We start from the raw sequence: 23,577 nt of genomic DNA on the forward strand, positions 1-23,577 counted from the left end.
TCACACCTTCCAATCCTTCATCACTCGATGATTGCCTGTTCTGTTCATTCCCTCTGAAGCACCTGACACTGGTCTCTGTCAGATGACAGGGTACTGGGCTGGATGGACCATTAGTCTGACCCAGTTTGGCCAGTCTGATGTTCTTATGTCCTTTTTTCTTGAACTGGGGTCTTTGCTCAGCTTCTCTGCTGAGAGGTGGGGAAATCCATCTCCCTCTGGGTTGTTGGTTGCTGGATGTCAGTGTCCTGGGGCTTCGGTTTGCCACAGGCTTCTCAGATTTTCAATTGATATGGGGTCAGTCTTGGCCAATCCTTTTCAATGACCTGTTCAGGCTCAGACAGGTAAGGGAAGTACTCACAGCTATCTCTCCTAGCTTGCCCTGAGAGCAAACTTAGTCCTTTTCCCCGCACTGGGAAACCATACAAAATTTAGGGGAAACTGAGGCATATTTAGGACTTGTGAAAATATTACAGGAAATTCCCACTGTGTCAAAGGGGTCCAATCTGGTAGGTGTTCTCAGGACATGCCTAACCCATACAAAGGGGCACACTCAAGACTGGTGGTGAGGGCACTCTCCCCGGAAGTGAAAAGGGAAACCTGTGTTCCAGTCCCTGTTCCAATTAATATTTAAGCATTTATACACAATGGTCCAGTTTTAACTGGAGAGCTTGAGAGGTATCTACCTTAGCCTCGTGGCCAGGGCACTCTCCTAGGATATGGGGGAGCTGGATTCAAGTCTCCTGCTCTAAATCAGCAGGCAGGGATTGGAAAACAGGCCTCCCACATCCTGGGGGAGTGGCCTGACCAGCCGGCTCTGAGGGGTGAGTCTCTCTTTCTCTCTCTTTCCCTGTAGGAAAGGACTGACCTCTCCAGGCTTAGGTGCTTAGCTCCAAGAGAGGCACAACTGTAAATCCCAATCAAGTTAAGACACCTAGCTGCCCTAGAAAGGAGAAGGGTTTAGGCCACACCCCTCTCCTCAACATTTCCAACGGGCTAGCTTAGTCAGCTCAGCATGCTGGCTTCTGTGCATCCCATGCTTAGGCACCTCACTCTCCCCTCTCTGCAGCTCATCAGCAGGGTGCGTCCCATCGGCAGAGTTTATATCTTCAGTCCAGGTCTCTACACTAGACCTACAGGAGTAAATGTTAGCCTGGGCTTGGACTAGCAGCTAGCAGGGACTGTGGCACACACATTGCCAGCAGGTTGCGTGCTGTTTGTTAGACAGCAGCAGAATGCTGGGCATCCTGGATTCTCTTCCTGAGTCTGGACAGGGAGCGTGGTCTAGTGGTTAGTTATTATACACACGGTAGCCAACCATATAGATTTAGCATACTCAGTGTGGCTGAGTCTTAATTGTGCTGGATTGGACACCTGAGTTGTCTTCCTAGCTTTGTCCCAAGTGGCTTTGGGCAGTCTCTCACTTAATTTATTTGAAAAATGGTGTCGCTGATACTTGACTATCTCTAGAGCTGGCATATGAGGCTTTGCTTAATTGTGAAGGCTGTGAAATACACAGAAATATAGTCAGCAGTGAGAAGAAGAGGTGACATTTAAACTCACTGGTAGCTGACTGCTCTCAGCCCCCTGCTCACTTGTTTGAGGCACATAGCCTGTTCTGGCACAATAGGGAGGTTGATATACTGGAGCAATCCCCAGACTTCAGCATGTGTGGGAATGGTGATAGGAAGTGATGAAACCTCTTCATCTGGGATATTTATAACTGAACTGGACAGACTGCAGAAGGGACTGGTCTTGCAGTGTCCTCTGAGGGTGTTCTAGGTAACCTTATGAGCCTTTTCCACCTCTAACTTCTCTTTTTGTGATTTGAGATCTCATGAGACAGGTTTTACCCACAGGCCAAACCACAATTATTTACCAATAACTGGGACTCTCAGATCACAAGTTAACCCCCTTCCCCATTGGTGTCTAAACCCTTGTGTGACATTTGGGTGCTGGGGAGCTAAGATCATAGACCCATGGGGTTAGAAGGAATTGCAAGGGTCATCTAGTCTAACCCCCTGCCATGTTGCAGGATTTGTTGTGTCTAAACCATCCAAGACAGATGACAAACCAGCCCGCTTTTGAAAACCTCCAGGGAAGGAGCTTCCATGACCTCCCTAGGCATCTGTTCCATTGTCCTACTGCTCATACAAGTAATACATTTTTCCTGAGATTCAATCTAAATCTGCCATGCTGTAGTTTGAACCCATTGCCTCTTGCCCTGCCCTCTGTAGCAAGAGAGAACAACTTTTTCTCCATCTTTTTTATGGCAGCCTTTCAACTATCTGAAGACTGCTATCATGTCCCCGCCTTAAGCTCCACTTTTCCAAACCAAACATACCCTGTTCTTTCTGCCTTTGCTCATATACCTTCCACTCCATCACTTTGATCATCTTTGTCACTCACCTGTTGTTCTTTTCCAGTTTCTCCACATCCTTTCTTTGCATTGGTGACCAAAATTGGACACAGTACTCCAGCTGAGGCCTAACCAGTGTCAAGTAAAGCTGTACTGTCACCTTCCATGACTTGCATGCTATGCCTCTGTTAATGCAACCTGAAATTGCATTTGTTTATTTTGCAACAGCATTGGATTGCTGACTCATGTTATAGTTGTGATCCACCACTACTCCCAGATCCTTCTCAGCAGTGCTGCTGCCAAGCCAGTTATCCCCCATTCTGTATTTGTGCATTTGGTTTTCCTTCTCTAAGTGTAGCACCTAACATTTATCTTTGTTGAATTTCATTTTGTTGTCTATACACCAGTTCTCCAATTTTTCAAAATCCCTTTGAATTTTAGCTCTATGATCCAAAGTGTTGCAACCCCTGCCCTCCTTGTTTGGTGTCATCTGCAAATTTGATCAGTAAGCTCTCTATTGCTACATCCAGGTTATTAATAAAGATGTTTAACAACACTGGACCCAGAACAGATCCCTGTGGAACCCAACTTGAGACCTCCCTTTAATAGTTAATTAATTCCATTAATAGTTACTCTTTGTTTGCGGATGTTTAACCAATTATGTATCCACTTAATGGTAGTTCCACAAGCCCCCATTTCTCCAGCTTACCTATCTGAATGTCATGTGGGACTGTGTCAAAAGCCTTGCTGAAGTCCGGATATATTATGTTCATTGCATTCCTCCTATCCACCAAACCAGTTACCCTGTCAAAGAAGGAAATCAAGCTGGTTTGGCATGATTTGTTCTTGGTAAATCCATGCTGGCTGCTAGTGATCACCCCTTCATCCTCTCAGTATTCGCAAATTGAATGTTTTATACATTGCACTGGTAGCTTCCCAGGTTTTGAGGTCAGGCTGACTGGTCTATAGTTCCCCAGCTCCTTCTTTTTCCCCTTTTTAAAGATGGGCACGTTAGCCCTGCTCCAGTCTTCCGGGACCTCTTCTGTCATCCATGAGTTTCCAAATATTATTGCCATTGTTTCCAGGATTTCTTCAGCTAATTCCTTCATTACCCTTGGGTGAATAGCATCCGGCCCTGTTGATTTGAATTCATTCAAATTGGTTAGAAGATCTCTGGCATGCTTTTTATTTGTCCCAATCTGCATCCCTTCCCCTTTATTGTCTGTGGTAACTTTGCTGGTCATCCGATCACATTATCTTTTGTGAGAAGACTGAAGCAAAGTAGGCATTAAGCAGCTCTGCCTTCCTATTATCTTCCAGTACCAGCTCACCTTCTCCATTGAGCAGCAGACCCACACTGTCCTTAATCTTCATGTTTTGCCTGACATATTTGAAGAACCCCTTCTTATTTCTTCTAAAATTCCTTGCCAGCTGTATCTCATTCTTTGCCTTGGGTTTCCTGATTTTGTCCCTACACGCTCATGCTGTTCCTATGTATAGTTCCTTGATGACATGCCCCTCCTTCTATTTCTTGTATGTATCCCTTGTGGTTTGTAGATAGCTAAAAAGCTACTTGTGCAGCCACATTGGCCTCCTGTGGCTCTTCTTATCTTTCCTCTGCGTCAGAATAACTTGATGTTGAGCCTCTAGAATAACATCTTTTAAGAACTACTAGCCCCCTTCTATTCCTTTTCTTCCTAATTGGTCTTTCCAGGGGACCTTGCCTACCATTTCTCTGAGTAGGCACTGTACTGGGTGTAGTCCAGGTACCTCATGCTGGGCTAAGTACCTGCAATGGGATGTGAGTTCAGGAACATGGGTGGCAGTCCAGCGATATATACAGGATATTGTAGACTCAATAGGTAACCTGAGTTTTTGTCACCACACTTATTGCTTAGTGCAGTTGTGGACCATCCAAGCAGAAAATAGGTAGATACAGCACTGTACTCCCTGCCAGTGGATAAAGAGCAAGTGATTACCCTTGTACTTCTTCCTCACCAAAGTATCAAAGGGGCATTCTCTGCCACAACTAACACAAGTGCACCCACAGTTGGGAGCCCTGTAGCAGCAGCATTGGCAGTATTCAGTACACATGTAAGAAACAGAAAGAGGTTTCCAAAAAAGGCAACAATTACCCATGGCCATAAGAAAATAAGAACGGCCATATTGGGTTACACCAATGGTCCATCTAGCCCAGTATTCTGTCTTCAGACAGTGGCCACCAGGTGCTTCGGAGAGAGTGAACAGAACAGGGCAATAATTGATTGATCCATCCCTGTCATCCAGTATCAGCATCTGTCAGTCAGAGGCTAAAGGAACATCCAGAGCATGGGGTTGAATCCCTGACCATCTTGGCTAAGAGACATGGATGGACCTATCCTCCATGAACTTATCTAATTCTTTTTTGAACACAAAAAGAAAAGGAGTACTAGTACTCCTTTTCTTTTTGCGAATACAGACTAACACGGCTGCTACTCTGAAACCTTTTTTGAACACAGTTATACTTTTGGCCTTCACAATATCCCCAGAAATGAGTTCCACAGGTTGACTGTGTGTTGTCGGAAGAAGTACTGCCTTTTGTTTGTTTTAAACCTGCTGCCTATACATTTCATTGGGTGACCCCTGCTTCTTGTGTTATGTGAAGGGGTAAATAACATTTATTCATTTCTCCACACCATTCATAATTTCATAGATGTCTATCGTATCCCCCCTTAGTCACCTCTTTTCCAGGTTGACCAGTCCCAGTCTTTTTAATCTCTCCTTGTATGGAAGATTTTCAGTATCCCTAATAATTTTTGTTGCCCTTCTCTGTACTTTTTACAATTCTAATGTATCTTTTTTGAGATGGGGTGACCAGAATTGTATCCAATATTCAAGATGTGGGCATACTATGGATTTATATAGTGGCAAAATGATATTTAATGTCTTATTATCTATCCCTTTCCTAATGGTCCCTAACATTCGGTTACCTTTTTTGACCACCACTGCACATTAAGCAGATGTTTTTAGAGAACTGTCCACAATGACTCCTAGATCTCTTTCTTGATTGGTAACAGCTAATTTATACCCCTTCCTTTTGTATGTATAGTTGGGGTTATGTTTTCCAATGTGCATTACTTTGCCTTTATCAACATTGAATTTCACCTGCCATTTTGTTGCCTAGTTATGTGAGATCTCCTTGTAACTCTTCGCAATCTGCTTTGGACTTAACTACCCGAGTATTAAACTTTGTCACCTCACCATTTACCCCTTTTTCCTGATCATTTATGAATATGTTGAAGAGCACTGGTCCCAGTACAGATCCTTGGGGTACCCCACTATTTACTTCTCTTCATTCTGAAAACTGGCCATTTATTGCTATCCTTTGTTTCCTGTCTTTCAACCAGTTACTGATCCATGAGAGGACCTTCCCTCATATCGCATGACAGCTTACTTTGCTTTAGAGCCTTTTCTGAGGGATCTTGTCAAAGGCTTTCTGAAAGTTCAAGTACACTATATCCACTGGATCACCTTTGCCCACATGTTTGCTGACACCCTCAAAGAATTCTAGTACATTGGTGTGGCATGATTTCCCTTTACAAAAGCCATGTTGACTCTTCCCAACAAATCAAGTTAATCTATGTGTAGTAAAGAACAGATAATCTAGTTTGATGATCTCCTCAACAGCACAGAGGCTGTCACACTGGGGGTGGGACCACTCTATTGTGTCCTGGAAAGTTTCATCTTTGTACCTCTCAGTTTTCCTTAGCTCCTCCAGTTCAGCCACTCTGGTCTCCAGAGTCTGTACTCAGTCTATGAGGGCCATGAGCTGCTTGCACCCAATGCACACATACACTACCTGCCAACAAGGCAGGTAGTTGTACATGCTGCATTCAGTGCAGTAAACTGGATAGCCCGACTGCACAGTTGGACTTCTGCCTGCATTAATTTTATTCTTACAGGTTTTATTTGGGGGGGGGAGGACATTGTTGGCCTAAGTGTATAGAATGTTGGGTGTATCTGGTTTTCACTCTCCCTCTCTAAATTCTGTTGCAAAACTCCCCTGTTCACTAGCTCCTCTGGCTTTTTAAATCCCCTGTGTGATGTGTTCCCCCTGGAGTGCCATCTGGAACTGGGGTACCACTGAGCCCTCTAACTCACCAGCCTAGGCTCCCTCTCACACTGTACTGCTGTGACAAATTGCAAACCTGCTCCCAGTCCTACTCTTCCACCAGCATTCACACAGGTAGGGACACACCCAGCTAAGTTACATGCAGGCTCTCTGACCAGCCGTTGAATGAACCAACAATAGAGAGGCTACAGCCAAAATAACCACCAGCTTCCCAGCCTAGGACCCCAGAGCTGTCAAAACCCTAACCACTATGAATTTATTATCCAGTTCACCTCCCCCTCAATGTGGAGAGAAAATGCAACAGCCCCTGCCCCTTGAGCTGAGATTCCCCAGCACTTTACTCCAAACTTTATTAACTACAAAAAGATTGATTTTAAGTGATTATAAGTGATAGCAAACAGATCAAAGCAGATTACATAGCAAGTAAACAAAAATGCAAACTAACCTTAATGTATTAGAAGGATAGGATTTGAATTAACAATCTCTCACCCTGACTGATGATGCAAGCAGGCTGCAGATTCTCAAGGTACAAGCTTCACTTTCTTCGCAGCTTGGGATCCCCAGGTTTTCATACACAAACTAGAAATCACTTTAGTCTGGGTCCAGCACTTCCCTCAGTTCAGTCTTTGCACCTCAGGTGTTTCCAGCAGGCCTCTTGTGTGGGGAGTGAAGAACAACAGATGATGTCACTCCCTACCTTATATAGCATTAGCATATGTGGGAACCCTTTGTTTTAAACTTGGTTCATGGAAAAATACTGATATCCCAAGATGGAGTCCAGAGTCATGTGGCCTGGTCACATGCCCTTGCATACCTCAGGAGGTCATCTGGTCCAGTCCCCTGCACTACCGGCAGGACTAAGTATTATCTATACCATTCCTGACATGTGTTTGTCTAATCTGCTCTTAAAAATCTCCAATGATGCAGATTTCACAACCTCCCTAGGCAATTTATTCCCGTGCTTAACCACCCTGACAGTTAGGAAGTTTTTACTAATATCCAACCGCAACCTCCCTTGCTGCAATTTAAGCCCATTGCTTCTTGTCCTATCCTCAGAGGTTAAGAACAACAATTTTTCTCCCTCCTCCTTGTAACAACCTTTTATGTACTTGAAAACTCTTCTCATGTCCTGTCTCAGTCTTCTCTTTTCCAGACTAAACAAACCCAATTTTTTCAATCTTCCTTCATAGGTCATGTTTTCTAGACTTTTAATCATTTTTGTTGCTCTTCTCTGGACTTTCTCCAATTTGTCCACATCTTTCCTGAAATGTGGTACCCAGAACTGGACACAATGGTCCACTTGAGGCCTAATCAGTGCGGAGTAGAGTGGAAGAATTATTTCTCATGTCTTGCTTACAACACTCCTGCTAATACATCCAGAATGATGTTCACTTTTTTTGCAACAGTGTTACACTGTTGACTCATATTTAGCTTGTGGTCCACTATGACCCCCAGATCCATTTCTGCAGTATTCCTTCCTAGGCAGTCATTTCCCATTTTGTATGTGTGCAACTGATTCTTCCTTCCTAAATGGAGTACTTTGCATTTGTCCTTATTGAATTTCATCCTATTTACTTCAGACCATTTCTCCAGTTTGTCCAGATCATTTTGATTTTTAATCCTATCCCCCAAATCACTTGCAACCCCTCCCAGCTTGGTATCATCTGCAAACTTTATAAGTGTACTCTCTGTGTAATTATCTAAATCATTAATGAAGATATTGAACAGAACCGGATCCAGAACTGATCCCTATGGGACCCCACTCGTTATACCCTTCCAACATGATGTAAATCACTGATAACTACCCTCTGGGAATGGTTTTCCAACCAGTTATGCACCCACTTTATAGTAGCTTCATCTAGGTTGTATTTCCCTAGTTTGTTTATGAGAAGGTCATGCGAGACAGTATCAAAAGCTTTACTAAAGTCGAGATATACCACATGTACCACTTCCGCCCTATCCACAAGGCTTGTTACCCTGTCAAAGAAAGCTCTCAGGTTGGTTTGACATGATTTGTTCTTGACAAATCCATGCTGGCTGTTACTTATCACCTTATTATCTTCTAGGTGTTTGCAAATTGATTGCTTAATTATGCGCTCCATTAACTTTCCAGGTACAGGAGTTAAGCTGAGTGAGTCATAGCAGCCATTACTTACAAACTGTCTGGAGCATTCTCAGGAAGGCTCACCAGTTGGGCATAAGCTTCTCCTAAGGCCTGTAGCTGTAGCTCACGAAAGCTCATGCTCAAATAAATTGGTTAGTCTCTAAGGTGCCACAAGTACTCCTTTTCTTTTTGCAAATACAGACTAACACGGCTGTTACTCTGAATCCTAAGGCCTGTTGTTTTTCCTAATGGCCCATTATCTTGAATAGGCCCTTCACAGCCAGCTATCTAGACTGGAAACATTTTGCCTAGTGGGTGTTGCCCAGGTGTAATTATTTTTGCAATACAGATATATAGTCAGTATTTATAACTTCAGATACAAAAACGATACCTGCATACATATAAGATAATCATATTGAGAAAATCATAACTTTTCCAAAACATCTCACATGACTTGTCTTGTACAAAATGCATCATAATTCTGCCATAATCGTATCATAATAATATCACTGTGAGGAATATGGTGTGCAGTGTCACACCCTGTTCTCCCTGAGTAGCCTGGCGCCCTCATCAAGGGATCCTCAAGGGATTAGGGATCAAAGGATGGCTGCCTAGAGCCTCATTAGTCTTAGGCTCGGCACACGGCTCCTCAGACAGACCACACTATAAACTTGAGTCAAGCAGCACATGGCCAGCAACTAGCACCCAACAACAAACTAACAGACAACAAAGTCACCCCAGGGGTCATGTAGTTGTTCCTGCTTCACTTGGAGAAGTCCTTTGCAAAACTCCCATTTGCTGCCCCTGTGTGCTGCCCCTGTTCACTGGCCAGACCAGGGCTCATCTCTGGATACCTTTGGGCAGACAGTTCTGCTCACAGTCTCCAAGAAACTGCCATGGAAAAATTGAGTTGACCATATTTATCATGGAGGAGCAGGCAGTTGAGTGACTGCTGCTGTCACATTCCTGCTCCTGGCTGATATTGTGTGTGTGCAAAAGTGGATTAAACATAGTGCTAGTTAGCAAGGATGGTCTAGTGGGGAGGGCTCTAGACTGGAACTTCAGAGATCTGGGTCAGCTGCAGAGTTGCTCTGTGTTCTTGGGCAAGTGACTTACTCTACCTAGTTCCTCATCTGTCAAACAGGGGTAGTACTTCTCCACTTCCCAAGGGGATGGGAGGTTAAAACCTATGTATGATTACAAGAGCTCACATGCTATGGTGATGGGGCCAAATAAGTACCTAGATAGACTGTCTCTGTGACATTGCCTGGAACAATGGTGTTTTCTGGGTAAGAAACGGTGCAAAATTGTGTGGGGAATACTTTGCTAGTTTTTGCATAGTAATTAATTTCACATTTGAGTGTGTAAGGAAAACAGTGTGCACGTAGACTGGCCCATGTGCTGAGGCTGCATTATTACTCACAGAAAAAAAATCTAACTTTGGTTTGCTAAGAAGTGCTGGAATTTGGCAGGAAACCATCCTCCCATGTGGGGTTTTCACTAAATATTTACTTTTGAATGTAAGACACTGTTTGTATTCAGAACATGGAAAAGTACAAAGCAATGACATTTCAAGTAGAATCATGCTAAGGAGGCTCCTTTGGAAGTGCCGTTATTATTCGGCTCCATTTCAGACTTCAGGGACGTTTCATTCTGGATACTACAAATTGTTGGCAGAAGCTGAAGGTTAATGAAGAGGAGAGCTGAGCTGGTCTGGACACCACCCCTCCCCCCCTCCCCCCCCCGGTCAATGAATCATAGAAATATAGGGCTGGATGGGACCTTGAGAAGTCATAAAGTCCAGCCCCTTGTACCGGGGCAGGACCAAATAAATCTAGACCATCCCTGACAGGTGTTTGTCCAACCTGTTCTTAAAAACCTCCACTGATGGGGTGTCACATCCACAGGATTGGTGCTGTGTCCCCAGCTTTGGTTCAGTCTCTTGGAGGAACCTCTTGAATGTGCCAGACTCTCAATGGGTCTCACTCTTCCATCAGGGTAGGCCATGGCCTCACCACCTCCTAGAGCAAACCGCAGCAGCTCCAGTTCTCATGCTTCACACCGTCAGCTCTGGTCAGTGAGTCCAACTGAGATAGATCCCTGGTAGAGACTTGTACATGCTTCAGGGATTAATGCACCTCACCAAGCATTTGCAGGGACACTCAAAACAGTCGGGTCTATTAGTCAGCTGGAACACAGCACTGGAAGTCCTTAGGTTAGCATAGAGAAATGAAGGTTAAAGTGAAGCCCACATCCATTATGGTTAGCCCAGAGCCCAGCCCAGCCCAGCTGTATTGAACCCCATGTTCAGGCTCTGTCACTCTCAATCTGACCTCCTTGGTCAGTTCCCAGGTGAGAGCATAGGCACGGGGCTGGAGCACCTATGGGAAAAAAATAGTGGATCCTCAGCACCCACTGGTGGCCCTGCTGATCAGCTCCTCCCCCTCCCTTCCAGCGCCTCCCACCCACTGGTGATCAGCTGTTCAGCGGCATGCAGGAGGCGCTGGGGGGAGAAGGGGAGGAGCAGGGGCAGAAAAAGGCAGGGTGGGAAGAGGCGGGGTGGGGGTGGAGCCTTTGGGAAAGGGATGGAATGGGGTGAGGGCCTGTGGCAAAGCAGGGATCGAGCACCCCAGGGAAAATTAGAAAGTGAGAGCCCCGACTCCTGCCAGCCGCCAACTCGAATCCTCCCCACCTCACACCTCTCCAGTCCTTTGTTCTTGAGCTGTGGGGGAGGGGTTGCCCCACCTCTCTGCTGAAAGGTGGGGAAATCCACCTCCCTCTGGGTTGCTGGTTGCTAGGTGTCAATATCCCTAGACTGGTTTTGTCATTGTCTTCTTGGATTCTCCATGAATATGGGGTTGGCGTTGGCCAGTCATTTCTAATGACCCATTCAGGGTCAGACAGCCAGGTGACATTCCAACCTATGTCTCTGAGCCTGTCCTTTTTCTCCACACTGAGTAACAATGCACAGTGTAGGGGAAACCGAAGCACACACACACTTCAGAAACATATTACAGAAAATTCTCACTTCATCACATGGGGATTCTACAACTTCCCCTGGAAGCGTATTCCAGTGCTTAACTACCCTTATAGTTAGAAAGCTTTTCCTAATCTCTAACCTAAATCTCCCTTGCTGCAGACTAAACCCATCACTTCTTCTCCTGACTTCAGTGGACATGAAGAACAGTTGGCCACCTTCCTCTTTGTAATAGCCCTTAACATATTTAAAGACTGATATCTGGTCCCCCCTCAGTCATCTTTCCTCAAAATTAAGCAATCCCAGTTTTTTTAACCTTTCATGGACGAGGTTTTGTAAACCTTTTATCATGTTTGTTGCTCTCCTCTGGGCCCTCTCTAATTTGTCCACATCTTTCCTAAAGTGTGGCACCCGAACTGGACACAGTACTTCAATGGAGGCCTCACCAGTGCCAAGTAGAGCAGGACAATTGCCTCTCATGTCTTACATACAACATGCCTGTTAATACACCCCAGAATGATCTTAGCCTTTTTGGCAACTGCATCACATTGTTGGGTCATGTTCAATTTGTGATCCACAATAACCCACAGGCCCTTTTCAGCAGTACTACCGCGTTGCCAATTGTTCCCTGTTTTGTAGTTGTGCATTTGATTTGTCCTTCCTAAGTGAAGTACTTTGCACTTCTCTTTATTGAATTTCATCTTGTTCAATTCAGACCAATTCTCCAATTTGTCGAGATCATTATGAATTTTAATCCTGTCTTCTAAAGTGCTTGCAAACCCTGCCCCCCATCTGATGTCATCTGCAAATTTTATAAGTAAACTTTCCATGCCTTATCCAACTCGTTAATGAAAATATTGATAAAGTACTGGTAGAGAAACAGTACTGAAGAGAAAGAGTCAAATGAAAAGGAGTCCCATTTAATTACATCACATAAATGCAGACAATGAAATGTTGATACATTTTATAAGTGCTTGTTTACAAGTACTAGAAGGCTAAATGCTAAGAAGTATGAACGTGAGTGCCTGGTATTAAATTATGATATTGATATAATAGGCATCACAGAAACGTGATAGAACAATGATAATCAACAGGACATGGTAATACCACGGTATGCAATATATAAGAATGACAGACTAGGTCATGCTGGTGAAGGAGTCTGAAAAAAAGCATACAGTCAAATATAGAAAAATCTTAAATGACTCAAACTGTACCATAGAATCTCTATGGATAGAAATTCCATGCTTGAATAGTAAGAGGATAGCAGCAGGAATATATTATCGATCACCTGACTAGGATGGTGACAGTGACTGTGAAATGCTCGGGGATATTAAAGAGGTTACAAAAATAGAAAGCTCAATAATAATTGGGAATTTCAACTATCCCCATGGTGACTTGGTACTTGTCACCTTAGGATGAGATGCAGAAATAAAGTTGCTAGTCACCATTAATGACTGCTCCTCGGAGCAGCTAGTCCTGCAAATCACAAGAGAAGAGGCAATTCTTGATTTACTCCTAAGTGGAGCACAACATCTGGTCCAAGAAGTGAATAAATCAGTAATAGTGACCATAATGTAATTAAACTTAATATCCTGTGGGAGATGGGGGTGTGACCAGGTGCTGAGGATGGACCACATTGATAATGCCACACTTAGGGCAGATTGCAAGAATCAGGGCAGACAATCCCCAAAAACTGGTGATTTATTCTATAATTAGATTCACCAAACCAGTATCAAAAGGGCTTCTGCAGGACCACACTGATTAACCAGAAGCGAAACACATTCCCCCTTTATTCATACCAGCCCTTGGTTCCCATACAAACAGATTTAATATAGTGAGAGATTATGGAAAACCCAATTCACCCATATGTGAGGTTCCACTAATCCCAAAGGATCAGACACTTACCCCCAGGTCAATATGTATCTCAGATCTTACCCAAATACCATGCTGTCAGCCAATCCTTAGTAAACTAACTACAGATTTATTAAGAAAAGAAAAGAAAAGAAAAGAAAAGAAAAGAAAAGAAAAGAAAAGAAAAGAAAAGAAAAGAGTTATTGAATGGTTAAAGAATCATATACATACAAGTGATTTTCAGTGTTCTTAGATCAGGATCATAGCAGTGATGGAAGAGACTACTTGTTTGCGTAAGTCTCTGTGGTAACTTCCAAAAGCTTGGATGGTCCTCAGCAATGTTCCCTCTAATTTTTTCCATCCATGTGCAGAATAAATTTTGTTATGTGCACCGAAGTAATGTGCGGATGTATGCCACCAGTAGAAACAAAAAACCTAGATATAATATATATTTTTTAAAAGTTACCATAGGCATAATTACTCCAGCGAGGACAGGTTAGGCATTTTAGAACTCACTATTCAAAGAATTAAATTTAAGTGTAAGAGAGAAATAAAAATTATGAAATGCATAGATCAGTCCAAAAACTAAAATAATACACTTTGAAAGAATAAAATTACAGGAAGTACCAAGAAGTAACAACAATGATACAATGATGTATTGGGAGGTGAGTGTGAATGACTGTATGCGTGTGAGAGAGACACAGAGACTCTGTGTGTGTGTGTGTGTGTGTGACACAGAGACAGCGTGTGTGCTGGCTTCTGGGGAAGTTTCTGAGAGACACTGTGCACTGTCTCTTTAAGGCACTCACTGAAAGCTCTCCTGCTCCTTAGCCATGTCCACCCTCCCCCGCTCTGCAGAGATGGGGTACATGGGCATGGGGGAGGGGGAGAGACAGAGTGTGTGTGTGTGTGAGAGAGAGAGAAAGAGACAGAGACAGAGAATGTGTGTGCTGGCTGCTGGGGAAGTCTCTGAGAGACCATGCGCTGTCTCTTTAAGGCACTTACTCACCACCTGGAAGGCTCCTTCAGACCTCAGACTACAGTGGCTCCGAGTCCTGATCCCTTTCCCCCCATCCCTGCTCTGTGAAGGTGGGGACGGGGCGGGGGGAGGGGGACACCCTGACATCAGCACCATCTCCCGCCAGCTCTGCACAGCCAGCAGGAGGGTCCTGGGAGCAGCTGCAGGAGCAATGTGACTGCAAAGCAGCGGGGAGAGGGGCACGTGAACACATGCTGCCGGATGTGCTTGGCTCTGCTAGTCAAGTGCATGGCACTTTGAATCCCTCCTGCGCGGCAGCCTGACCACGCAGCTTAGAGGGAACACAGGACCTCAGTCCATAGTTCAAAATGCTCCTTTTAGTTATAAATCCACAGTCCAGAGAATTGGAGCAGGAATCAGGCAAAATGGAGATGTCTCAGGTGTAGGGTGACCATATTTTCCAAAGGGAAAATGGGACACTGTGCAGCAAAAACAAATGGGACAAATGCCCACTTTTGCCAAAAAGGTTGGGACAGCCAGGACAGGGCTTAAAAAAGGGAATGTCCGAGCCAAAATGGGATGTATGGTCACTTGACTCAGGTGTCTTTTATATCCTCTGCCATGTGCATGGAAAGTTACTGTCCCAAACAAAGCCCATAGCCCCTGTGTATGGAAAGTTACTGACAAAGATGGAGTCCAAGGTAACATGTCCACATCACGTGCCCTACATGGTTTGCTGAATCACAGGTGGTGGACACTGGCTCCTCACTGTCTGTGGCATCCCCAGCAAAAGCCTACCTTGGACAGGATGAGATTCTTCAATGACCCACTGTGAGATTGGAGTGTCCTTAATAGGCCATCAACACATAGCTGGCTAGCCCTGATGTAAATCTATCTGGGGGGTGTCACTGAGGGATACAACATATGTTTGAGATATAGATACATAGCCAATATTCATAACTTCAGATACAAAGATGATACAAGCATAGAAACAGGATAATCATACCTACCACTTCATAACTTTTCTATTGATACCTTACATGACATACTTTGTACAAGATTTATGGAAATTGTGTACTATGGTAATAACAGTGTTATCAAAGGTCACCTTTCTTATACACAGCATCACACCCCCAACACAAAATTGATGCAGGAAGGGGTGTCCAAGACACTGCTGAATACATCCTAGAAAATTTCCATTCTCGACTATGCATCATTACAGCTTCCAATCCAGTATTAGAAGTATCAGTGTGAAACAGAAATGGTTTATCATAATCATGTCTGACTAAAACAGGCTCTTTCTTTGTAAGGTTCATCATGGGAGGAACAATGTTACTGCACCCCTTTACAAATGTATTGCAATATTTGGCTATTCCATTAAAGGATTTCTTCAGCTGTTGTAACAGTCTCTACATGTTTCATGTGACCTTGGCTGGAGTTCATGAAAGTTATCCATATAAGCTCTGGCAAGTTTTTGTAACCCATTTAACATCAACTCAATGTAGATATTAATGTTCTCCATAGTGTAGGTGTCTTGGCATTTAGCCATGAAAGCAATGAGATGGTGTGCCTCAGTTTCCCTTTTCATACAGCAGTTCAAGTTTGTAATGGCTTTTCTTCTGTGATAAGTTCTAAGATTGTTTACAGGTATCAGCTATAAATTATCATTACCATAAGGCTTTTTAACAAGTAGGGTGTTCTTATTCAATGAAACAGCATAATCATAAGGGTTTTTAACACAGAGTGTGTTCTCATGTACCATTCATAAGAACATAAGAATGGCCATACGGGGTAAGACCAAAGGTCCATCTAGTCCAGTATCCTGTCTTCCGACAGTGGCCAATGCCAGGTGCCCCAGAGGGAATGAACAGAGCAGGAAATCATTGAGTGATCCATCCCCTGTCGCCCATTCCAAGCTTCTGGCAAACAGAGGCTAGGGACACCTGTGCATCCTGGCTAATAGCCATTGATGGACATATCCTCCATGACTTTATCTAGTTATTTTTCGAAGCCTGGTATAATCTTGGCCTTCACAACATCCTCTGGCAAAATGTTCCACAGGTTGACTGTGTTTTCTGTGAAGAAATACTTCCTTTTGTTTGTTTTAAACTTCCTGCCTGTTAGTTTCATTTGGTGACCCCTAGTTATTGTGTTATGAGGAGTAAATAACACTTCCTTATTTACTTTCTCCTCACCAGTCATGATTGTATAGACCTCTATCATATCCCCTCTTAGTCATCTCTTTTCCAAGCTGAAAAGTCCCAGTCTTATTAATCTTTCCTCATACAGAGGCTGTTCCATACCCCTAATCATCTTTGTTGCCCTTTTCTGAACCTTTTCTAATTCCAGTATATCTTTTTTGAGAGGGGGCAACCACATCTGCACGCAGTATTCAAAATGTGGGCTTACCACCAACGGCTTTTCCCAAAGGTTATACACATTGTACATATTTACACAGTTTGACATCAACATCAAATGTATCCCAATGTTTAGCATTGATATTATCTGTGACAAGAGGGCATTTACAAGTATCTTTGTCATACCACACCTTTTTCTTAGACAGTTTGTCTCTGAGGACAGTTTGTTCAAAACCCTTTTTGAACTTTTGTATCTAGTTAGTCATTAGATCCTCCTTCACTTCAGTGTTTTCCTTAGCATAGGCTTTTAACTCAGTTCTATCTTTGGGGGTTGTATTTCAGGGTTTGGTGAGGTAATAATGTAAGGGAATTTTGCCTTCTTAGGGTTAATTTGTCTTTCTCACCTTCAAGAACAATTCTTGTGCCACCTCCCTTTTCTGGAGGGTTGAGCTCAGAGCTTTTTTGTTTAAACGAATCTACTTGCTGATTAAGTGTGTCCTTTCCTAGCAGCTCAATTTGCATAGACACGGACACCACGCTGTTTATTAGTTTTCAAATTCTTAGCCACTACCAAGTCAAAGACTGGTCTTAAAGAGACACAGTCAGTTTTCACTAACATGTCAGAACTAAAGTGCTCTTGACTTCCAACTACAAATTTCTGCTTCCACATGAAATCAGATGTGCATGAGCCCACTGGGCAACTACAGGACATACTCAAAGGATCCTGGGATGGCTAATTTGCTTGGAAAACATGGTAATCTAGCCTCCCTTCTGAAGCTGAAATATAGGCTGCATGCCTGGATGCACAGATGCTGAGGCATTGGTTTTCACTGCAGAGCTCATGAGGGGGATTCCCACAACTGAGCCATTGTTTTTAGGTGACAAATCTGAGGAACTGTCCCAGATTGAAGTATTGATAGAGGACGTTTTGGAACAAATCAATACATTAAACCAAGACTAGATGGGATTCACCCAAGAGTTCTGAAGGAACTCAGATATGATATTACACAACTACTAACTGTGGTGTGTAACCTATCACTTAAACCAGCCTTTCTACCTGATGAGTGGGGATAGCAAATGTAATGCCAGGTTTTTAAAACGGCTCTGGAGGCGATCCTGGCAATTACAGGCCTGTAAGCCTAACTTCAGTAACAGGCAAAATTGGTTGAAACGATAGTAAAGAACAGAATTATCAAACACATAGATGAACACGATTTGCTGGGAAGAGTCAACATGGCTTTTGTAAAGGGAAATCATGCCTCACCAATCTATTATAATTCTTTGAGGAGATCAGCAAGCATGTGGACAAGGGTGATTCAGTGGATACAGTGTACTTGGACTTTCAGAAAGCCTTTTACAAGGTCCCTCACCAAAGGTTCTTAAGCAAAGTAAGAAGTCATGGGATAAGAGGAAGGTTCTCTCATGGATCAGTAGTAACTGGTTGAAAAATAAGAAACAAAGGGTAGGAATAAATGGCCAGTTTTCAGAATGGAGAGAAGTAGTGGGGTCCACTAAGGGTCTGTACTGGGGGACCTGTGCCGTTCATCATATTCATACTTGATCTGGAAAAAGGGGTAAACAGTGAGGTGGCAACATTTGTAGAAAATACTAAAGTACTCAAGATACTTAAGTCCAAAGCAGATTGTGAAGAGCTACAAAGGGATCTCACAGAACTGGGCGACTGGGCAACAAAATGGCAGATGAAATTCAATGTTGAAAAGGCAGAGTAACGCACATTGGAAAATGTAATCCTAACTATACATACAAAAGGAAGGGGTCTAAATTAGCTTTTACCAATCAAGAAAGAGATCTTGGAGTCATTGTGGACAGTTTTCTGAAAATATCCGACCAATATGCAGCAGCAGTCAAAAAAGTAAACAGAATGTTAGGAACCATTAGGAAAGAGGTAGATAATAAGACAGTAAATATCATAAACCCACTGTATAAATCCATGGTACGCCCACATCTTGAATACTGGGTGCAGTTCTGGTCACCCCATCTCAAAAAAGTATATTAGAATTAGAAAGGGTGCAGAGAAGGGCAAAAAAAAATCATTAGGGGTATGGAAAAGCTTCCATTTGAGAAGAGATTAAAAAGACTGGGACCATTCAGCTTAGAAAAGAGACGACTAAGGGGGGATATAATTGCAGTCTATAAAATCATGAATAGCGTGGAGAAAATGAATAAATGTTATTTACCCCTTCACATAACATGAGAACCAGGGTCATCCAATGAAATTAACAGGCAGCAGGTTTAAAACAAAGAAAAGGCAGTACTTCTTCACAAAATGCACAGTCAACCTGTAGAACTTGTTGCTAGGGGATGTTGTGAAGGCCAAAAATATAACTGGGTTAAAAAAAAATTAGAGAAGTTCATGGAGGACAGGTCCATCAATGGCTATTAGCCAAGATGATCAGGGATGCAGCCCCATGCTCTGGCGTTCCCTTTGCCTCCAACTGCCAGATGCTTGGCCTGGATGACAGAGAATGGATTATTCAATAATTGCTTTGTTCTCTTCATTCCCTCTGAAGCACCTGATCCTGGCCACTGTCGGAAGACAGGATACTGGTCTAGGTGGACCATTGGTCTGACTCAGTATAGCCATTCATATGTTCTTATGTTATGTTTTTATACTGAATAGTACCAGACCCAGAACTGACCCCTGCGGGACCCTGCTAGATATGCCCTCCCAGTTTGACAGCATACCATTAATAACTACTTTTTGTGTACAGTTTTTCAATTAGTTGTGCACCCACCTTATAGTAATTTCATCTAGACCGCATTTCCCTAGTTTTCTTATGAGAATGTCATGTGGGACTGTTCCAAAAGCCTTACTAAAATCAAGATATCCCATCTACTGCTTCTCCCCTCTCCCCACCCCATCCACTAGGCCATTAACCTGCCAAACAAGGAAATTAGGTTGGTATGGCATGATTTTTGTGGAAGTTTGTGTGAGATTTTAGATGTCGAAAATAGGATTCTAGGTCACCACAGAACTATATCATGTTTGTGGGCCTGGAGGGACAAAAGAAGAGGCCCCAAGATAGGACAGACTCTTCTGCCAGGCTAAGAGTTTAGCTGGAAAGATTAACAATATTGTTGGGTGGGTTAAGGGAACTACTGTTGTGGCTCCTTGTCTAGTTAGACAAGCCATTTACAACACAAACTTTGCTTCTCTACAAAGGAAAAAGGACACTAAACCATCTAAACTGCTACATGCCACAAGGAGCCACAACAGTAGTTCCCTTAACCCACCCAACAATATTGTTAATCTTTCCAGCTATACTCTTAGCCCAGCAGAAGAGTCTGTCCTATCTCGGGGCCTCTCCTTTTGTCCCTCCAGGCCCACGAACATGACACAGTTCTGTGGTGACCTAAAATCCTACTTTTGGCATGATTTGTTCTTGAAAAAAATGTGCTGGCTTTTACTTATCACCCTATTATCCTCTAGGTGCTTACAGATTGATCGTTGAAGCATTTGTTCCAGGATCTTTCCAGGTATTGAAGTTAGGCTGACTGGTCTATAATTCTCCAGGTCCTCTTTCTTCCCCTTTTTAAAGATAGCTCCTATGTTTGCCCTTCTCCAGTCCTCTGGGACTTCACCCATCCTCCATGAGTTCTCAAAGATAACTGCTAGTGAAAAGAAAAGGAGTACTTGTGGCACCTTAGAGACTAACAAATTTATTAGAGCATAAGCTTTCGTGAGCTCCAGCTCACTTCATCGGATGCGTAGCTGTAGCTCAGGAAAGCTTATGCTCTAATAAATTGGTTAGTCTCTAAGGTGCCACAAGTACTCCTTTTCTTTTTACGGATACAGACTAACATGGCTGATACTCTGAAAACTGCTAGTGAGATTGCTTCAGATACTTCCTTAAGTACCCTAGAGTGAATTTCATCAGGCCCAGCCAACTTGAATACCTTCAACTTATCTAAATATTCTTTAACCTATTATTTCCCTGGTTTTGCTTGTGTTCCTTCCCCCGGTTGTTAATATTAGGTTTGTTGGTATCTGGTGCCCATTAACCATTTTAGTGAAAACTGAAGCAAAATGGGCATTAAACACCTCGGCCTTTTTGATATCAGTTGTTAGTTCTCCTTCCTGCTAAGTAGATAACCTACATTTTCCTTTGTCTTCCTCTTGCTCCTATTATATTTAAAGAACCTCTTCTTATTGCCTTTAAGTCCCTGGCTAGATGTAAATCATTGTGTATCTTAGCCTTTCTGCTTTGTCCCTACACACTTGTGCTATTCTTTTGTACTCCTTCTTAGCAATTCATCCATGTTTCCACTTTTTGTAGGATTCCTTTTTCACATTCTGGCCATTGAAGACCTCCTGAAGGAGCCATATTGGCCTCTTCTTTCCTGCTCATCGGGATAGTTTGCAGTTGTGTCTTTAATATTGTCTCCTTGAACGACTGCCAGCTCTCCGGAACTCCTGTTTTCCTTGGATGTTCTGCCCAGGGGACCTTATCTGTCAGTTCTCTGAATTTGCTAAAGTCATGGGGTGCTAAGGCTGGGAGTTCTGCTCTGGCTAGGGCCCTGTGAAAATGGAGGAATTTTTTTTAGAAAATTCACAGCAGTATTGTGGGTAAAGTATCAAATTTCACAGAATATGCACAGAATGCAGTTGGGGAAAAGTCAGTGCTACAATCTTTTGCATAAAACTAGCCTCTGAGTCCCCCCAAACTAATCCTCTAACATGATGCTGCCACATGCTACAAGCTGCACTGAGCATGAGACCTGCACACACGGATGCCTGCTTCCACCTCCCCGCTGAGGCCACAGCTGCTCATGGTCCAAGTGGCAGCAGCAGAGTTTGCTACTGTGCCTTTTTCTTCCCCACCAACACAACCTAAAATGGCAGACAGAAGGAACGTAACCAGATCACATGACCCTGGTCTCTTCATTTCATTTTTATTTTGTAAAAGTATTGGAAAATTTGTGGTATTGGGCTAATTTCACAATTTCCATGCAGTTCATGAAATTGTGATTTTCACAAGGCCTTGTCTATGGGCTCATCTCTAGTTGGGAGATGAGTATGCCGTTATATTATGTCCGTGGAAATACACGTATCCCTGTTAAAATCTCTAACTCTGTGCTTAATTTGTGCCAGGGCTTGCCAGGGCTGAGCCCCCGCACCTCTAGGCTCGGCAGTTCATAGCCCAGCACCTCTGGGCTTGCTACATCAGTGATGAATGTAAAAAAATTGCTCGTGCCCCGGCACTTTGAGCCCTGGCCTCTTTCATTACAAATTAAGCACTGCTCTATCTACTGAATTTCTCCTAATGGAGAAAACTGTTCAAAAATCAGTATTCTGGCCTCAATGCAATGAAATGGAAAGGAGAGCAATCCTGGGCACACAGTTTCCTTGTTCTTTTAATTACATTTCTTCGAAAAACTGCGTGATAAATAACCAAAAGAGAGAGGGTGTCAAATGTATTACTATAGCCAGTGCAGGCAGTGCGACTGCAGTAGTAAGAGAATACACACTCTACCATGCAGTACCTCACAGACACAATATACTATAACACATAGGCTCTATTACAAGGAGTGTGGAGGAGCCTCTCTCAGCAAATTGTAACTATCAACAGGGAGTTGGCACATCTGCTTTCATTGTCACAGAGAAGCCAAGGTCTGCGCTGTTCAGTGACTGGTTCCCATCTGCCAGAGCTTTCGTTCCAAGAAGAAGTGCTACTAGTGATTGACATTTTATCTAAGTAGTCACTTCTTAAATGTACGGACCTAACCTCTCCTAACTACGTTATCTAGTGCCCCCCAGCAAACAGAGCCACATGTCGGCACCCAGGGCAAAACATCATGGAAAAAGAAATCATGCAGCTAAAGCCCCACGAGGGTGAGTGTGGCAAGGGTTGTATTCACATCTAGGGGAGGGGTTAGCAGCAGCACAGTGCCACATGGAGCTTTAGGGTTTCTGAGGTGCTTCCACCTTCAATCTAAGGCCAAACCCCAGATCCCAAGTATGACCTCAACTGTGTGAGTTGAGCTTGCAATTCCCTGGGCTAGTCCTGGGGCCATTCCAGTGCCATGAAATCTTGAAGTGATTCAGGCAAAAGGTCATCTCTGTGAACACTGAAATAGCCAAGTGCCACCAGCTTACACAGCTCCAATGCCACTGTAACATGAAATTCCAGCCGCCCCAGAAGGGCCTGTGCTGGGCAGCAGGGCAGGCAATGCACTGGGACCAGCCCCAGCTCTATCCCTGCCAGATGTACACACTGTGTTAGATCTAGGCTTGGGGTTGGAGACCTGCATTTTAGGTTGGCTCAGATATCACAGCTACAGCTTGGTTGTCCCCTTTGGCCCACCTTGTGCTGAGCACTCGGCTGGCATCAACTGGGCCAAGACTAGCTCAGCAGCAGCTTCCAGCCAGGTTTCAGTAACACATAATAGATGTTTTAATGCTACTGACCTTGTGTTAGACACCATGAACTGAAGGACAGGCTCCATCTCCCGTGTGTGCAGCAGGTGAGACCAAAGTCCTCCACCCTGCTGACTCACACCCCTGCTCACTCAAATGGGGTCAAGGACCCAGACCTCCACAACTCTCAGTCTCTACATGCCCAACATATAGCAATCCCGTGCTGCTTCGTGGCCACCATAGGGTGCCCATCATGAGGACACTGACACAGGTGCCAAAATAATGACTTCCAGGGCAGGTCAGAGGACTGTCTGCACCCTCCATGCCAACAGAACCCCCCACATCACAACAACTTCCGCCCGAAGCAGAAAGCCTAGCCCCCGCATAATCCTCCTCTCCATCTGCCCCTGCCCCCAGTATGGGGCTCTCACATATCCCACCTGCAGCGCAGCAGACGCAAAGA

At 43.8% G+C, this 23,577-nt stretch overlaps 1 protein-coding gene across 4 annotated transcripts in view; it reads left to right on the forward strand.

The window, feature by feature from the left end:
* MYOCD (myocardin) overlaps nucleotides 1–23,577 on the forward strand; it is a 230,232-nt gene that overhangs the window by 145,980 nt on the left and 60,675 nt on the right. Inside the window, exon 1 of one of the 4 annotated variants that reach the window (XM_084647510.1) lies at nucleotides 22,478–22,589. The exons of the other annotated variants lie outside the window; for them this stretch is intronic. Coding sequence (XP_084503636.1) covers nucleotides 22,553–22,589 — 37 coding nt within the window. The 5' untranslated portion in view covers nucleotides 22,478–22,552. Of the gene's footprint in view, nucleotides 1–22,477; nucleotides 22,590–23,577 lie in introns of those variants that run through there. 4 annotated transcript variants of the gene reach the window in all.

This window comes from Lepidochelys olivacea (genome assembly GCF_965140295.1).
Source record: "Lepidochelys olivacea isolate rLepOli2 genome assembly, chromosome: 14".
Classification (NCBI taxonomy): domain Eukaryota; kingdom Metazoa; phylum Chordata; order Testudines; family Cheloniidae; genus Lepidochelys; species Lepidochelys olivacea.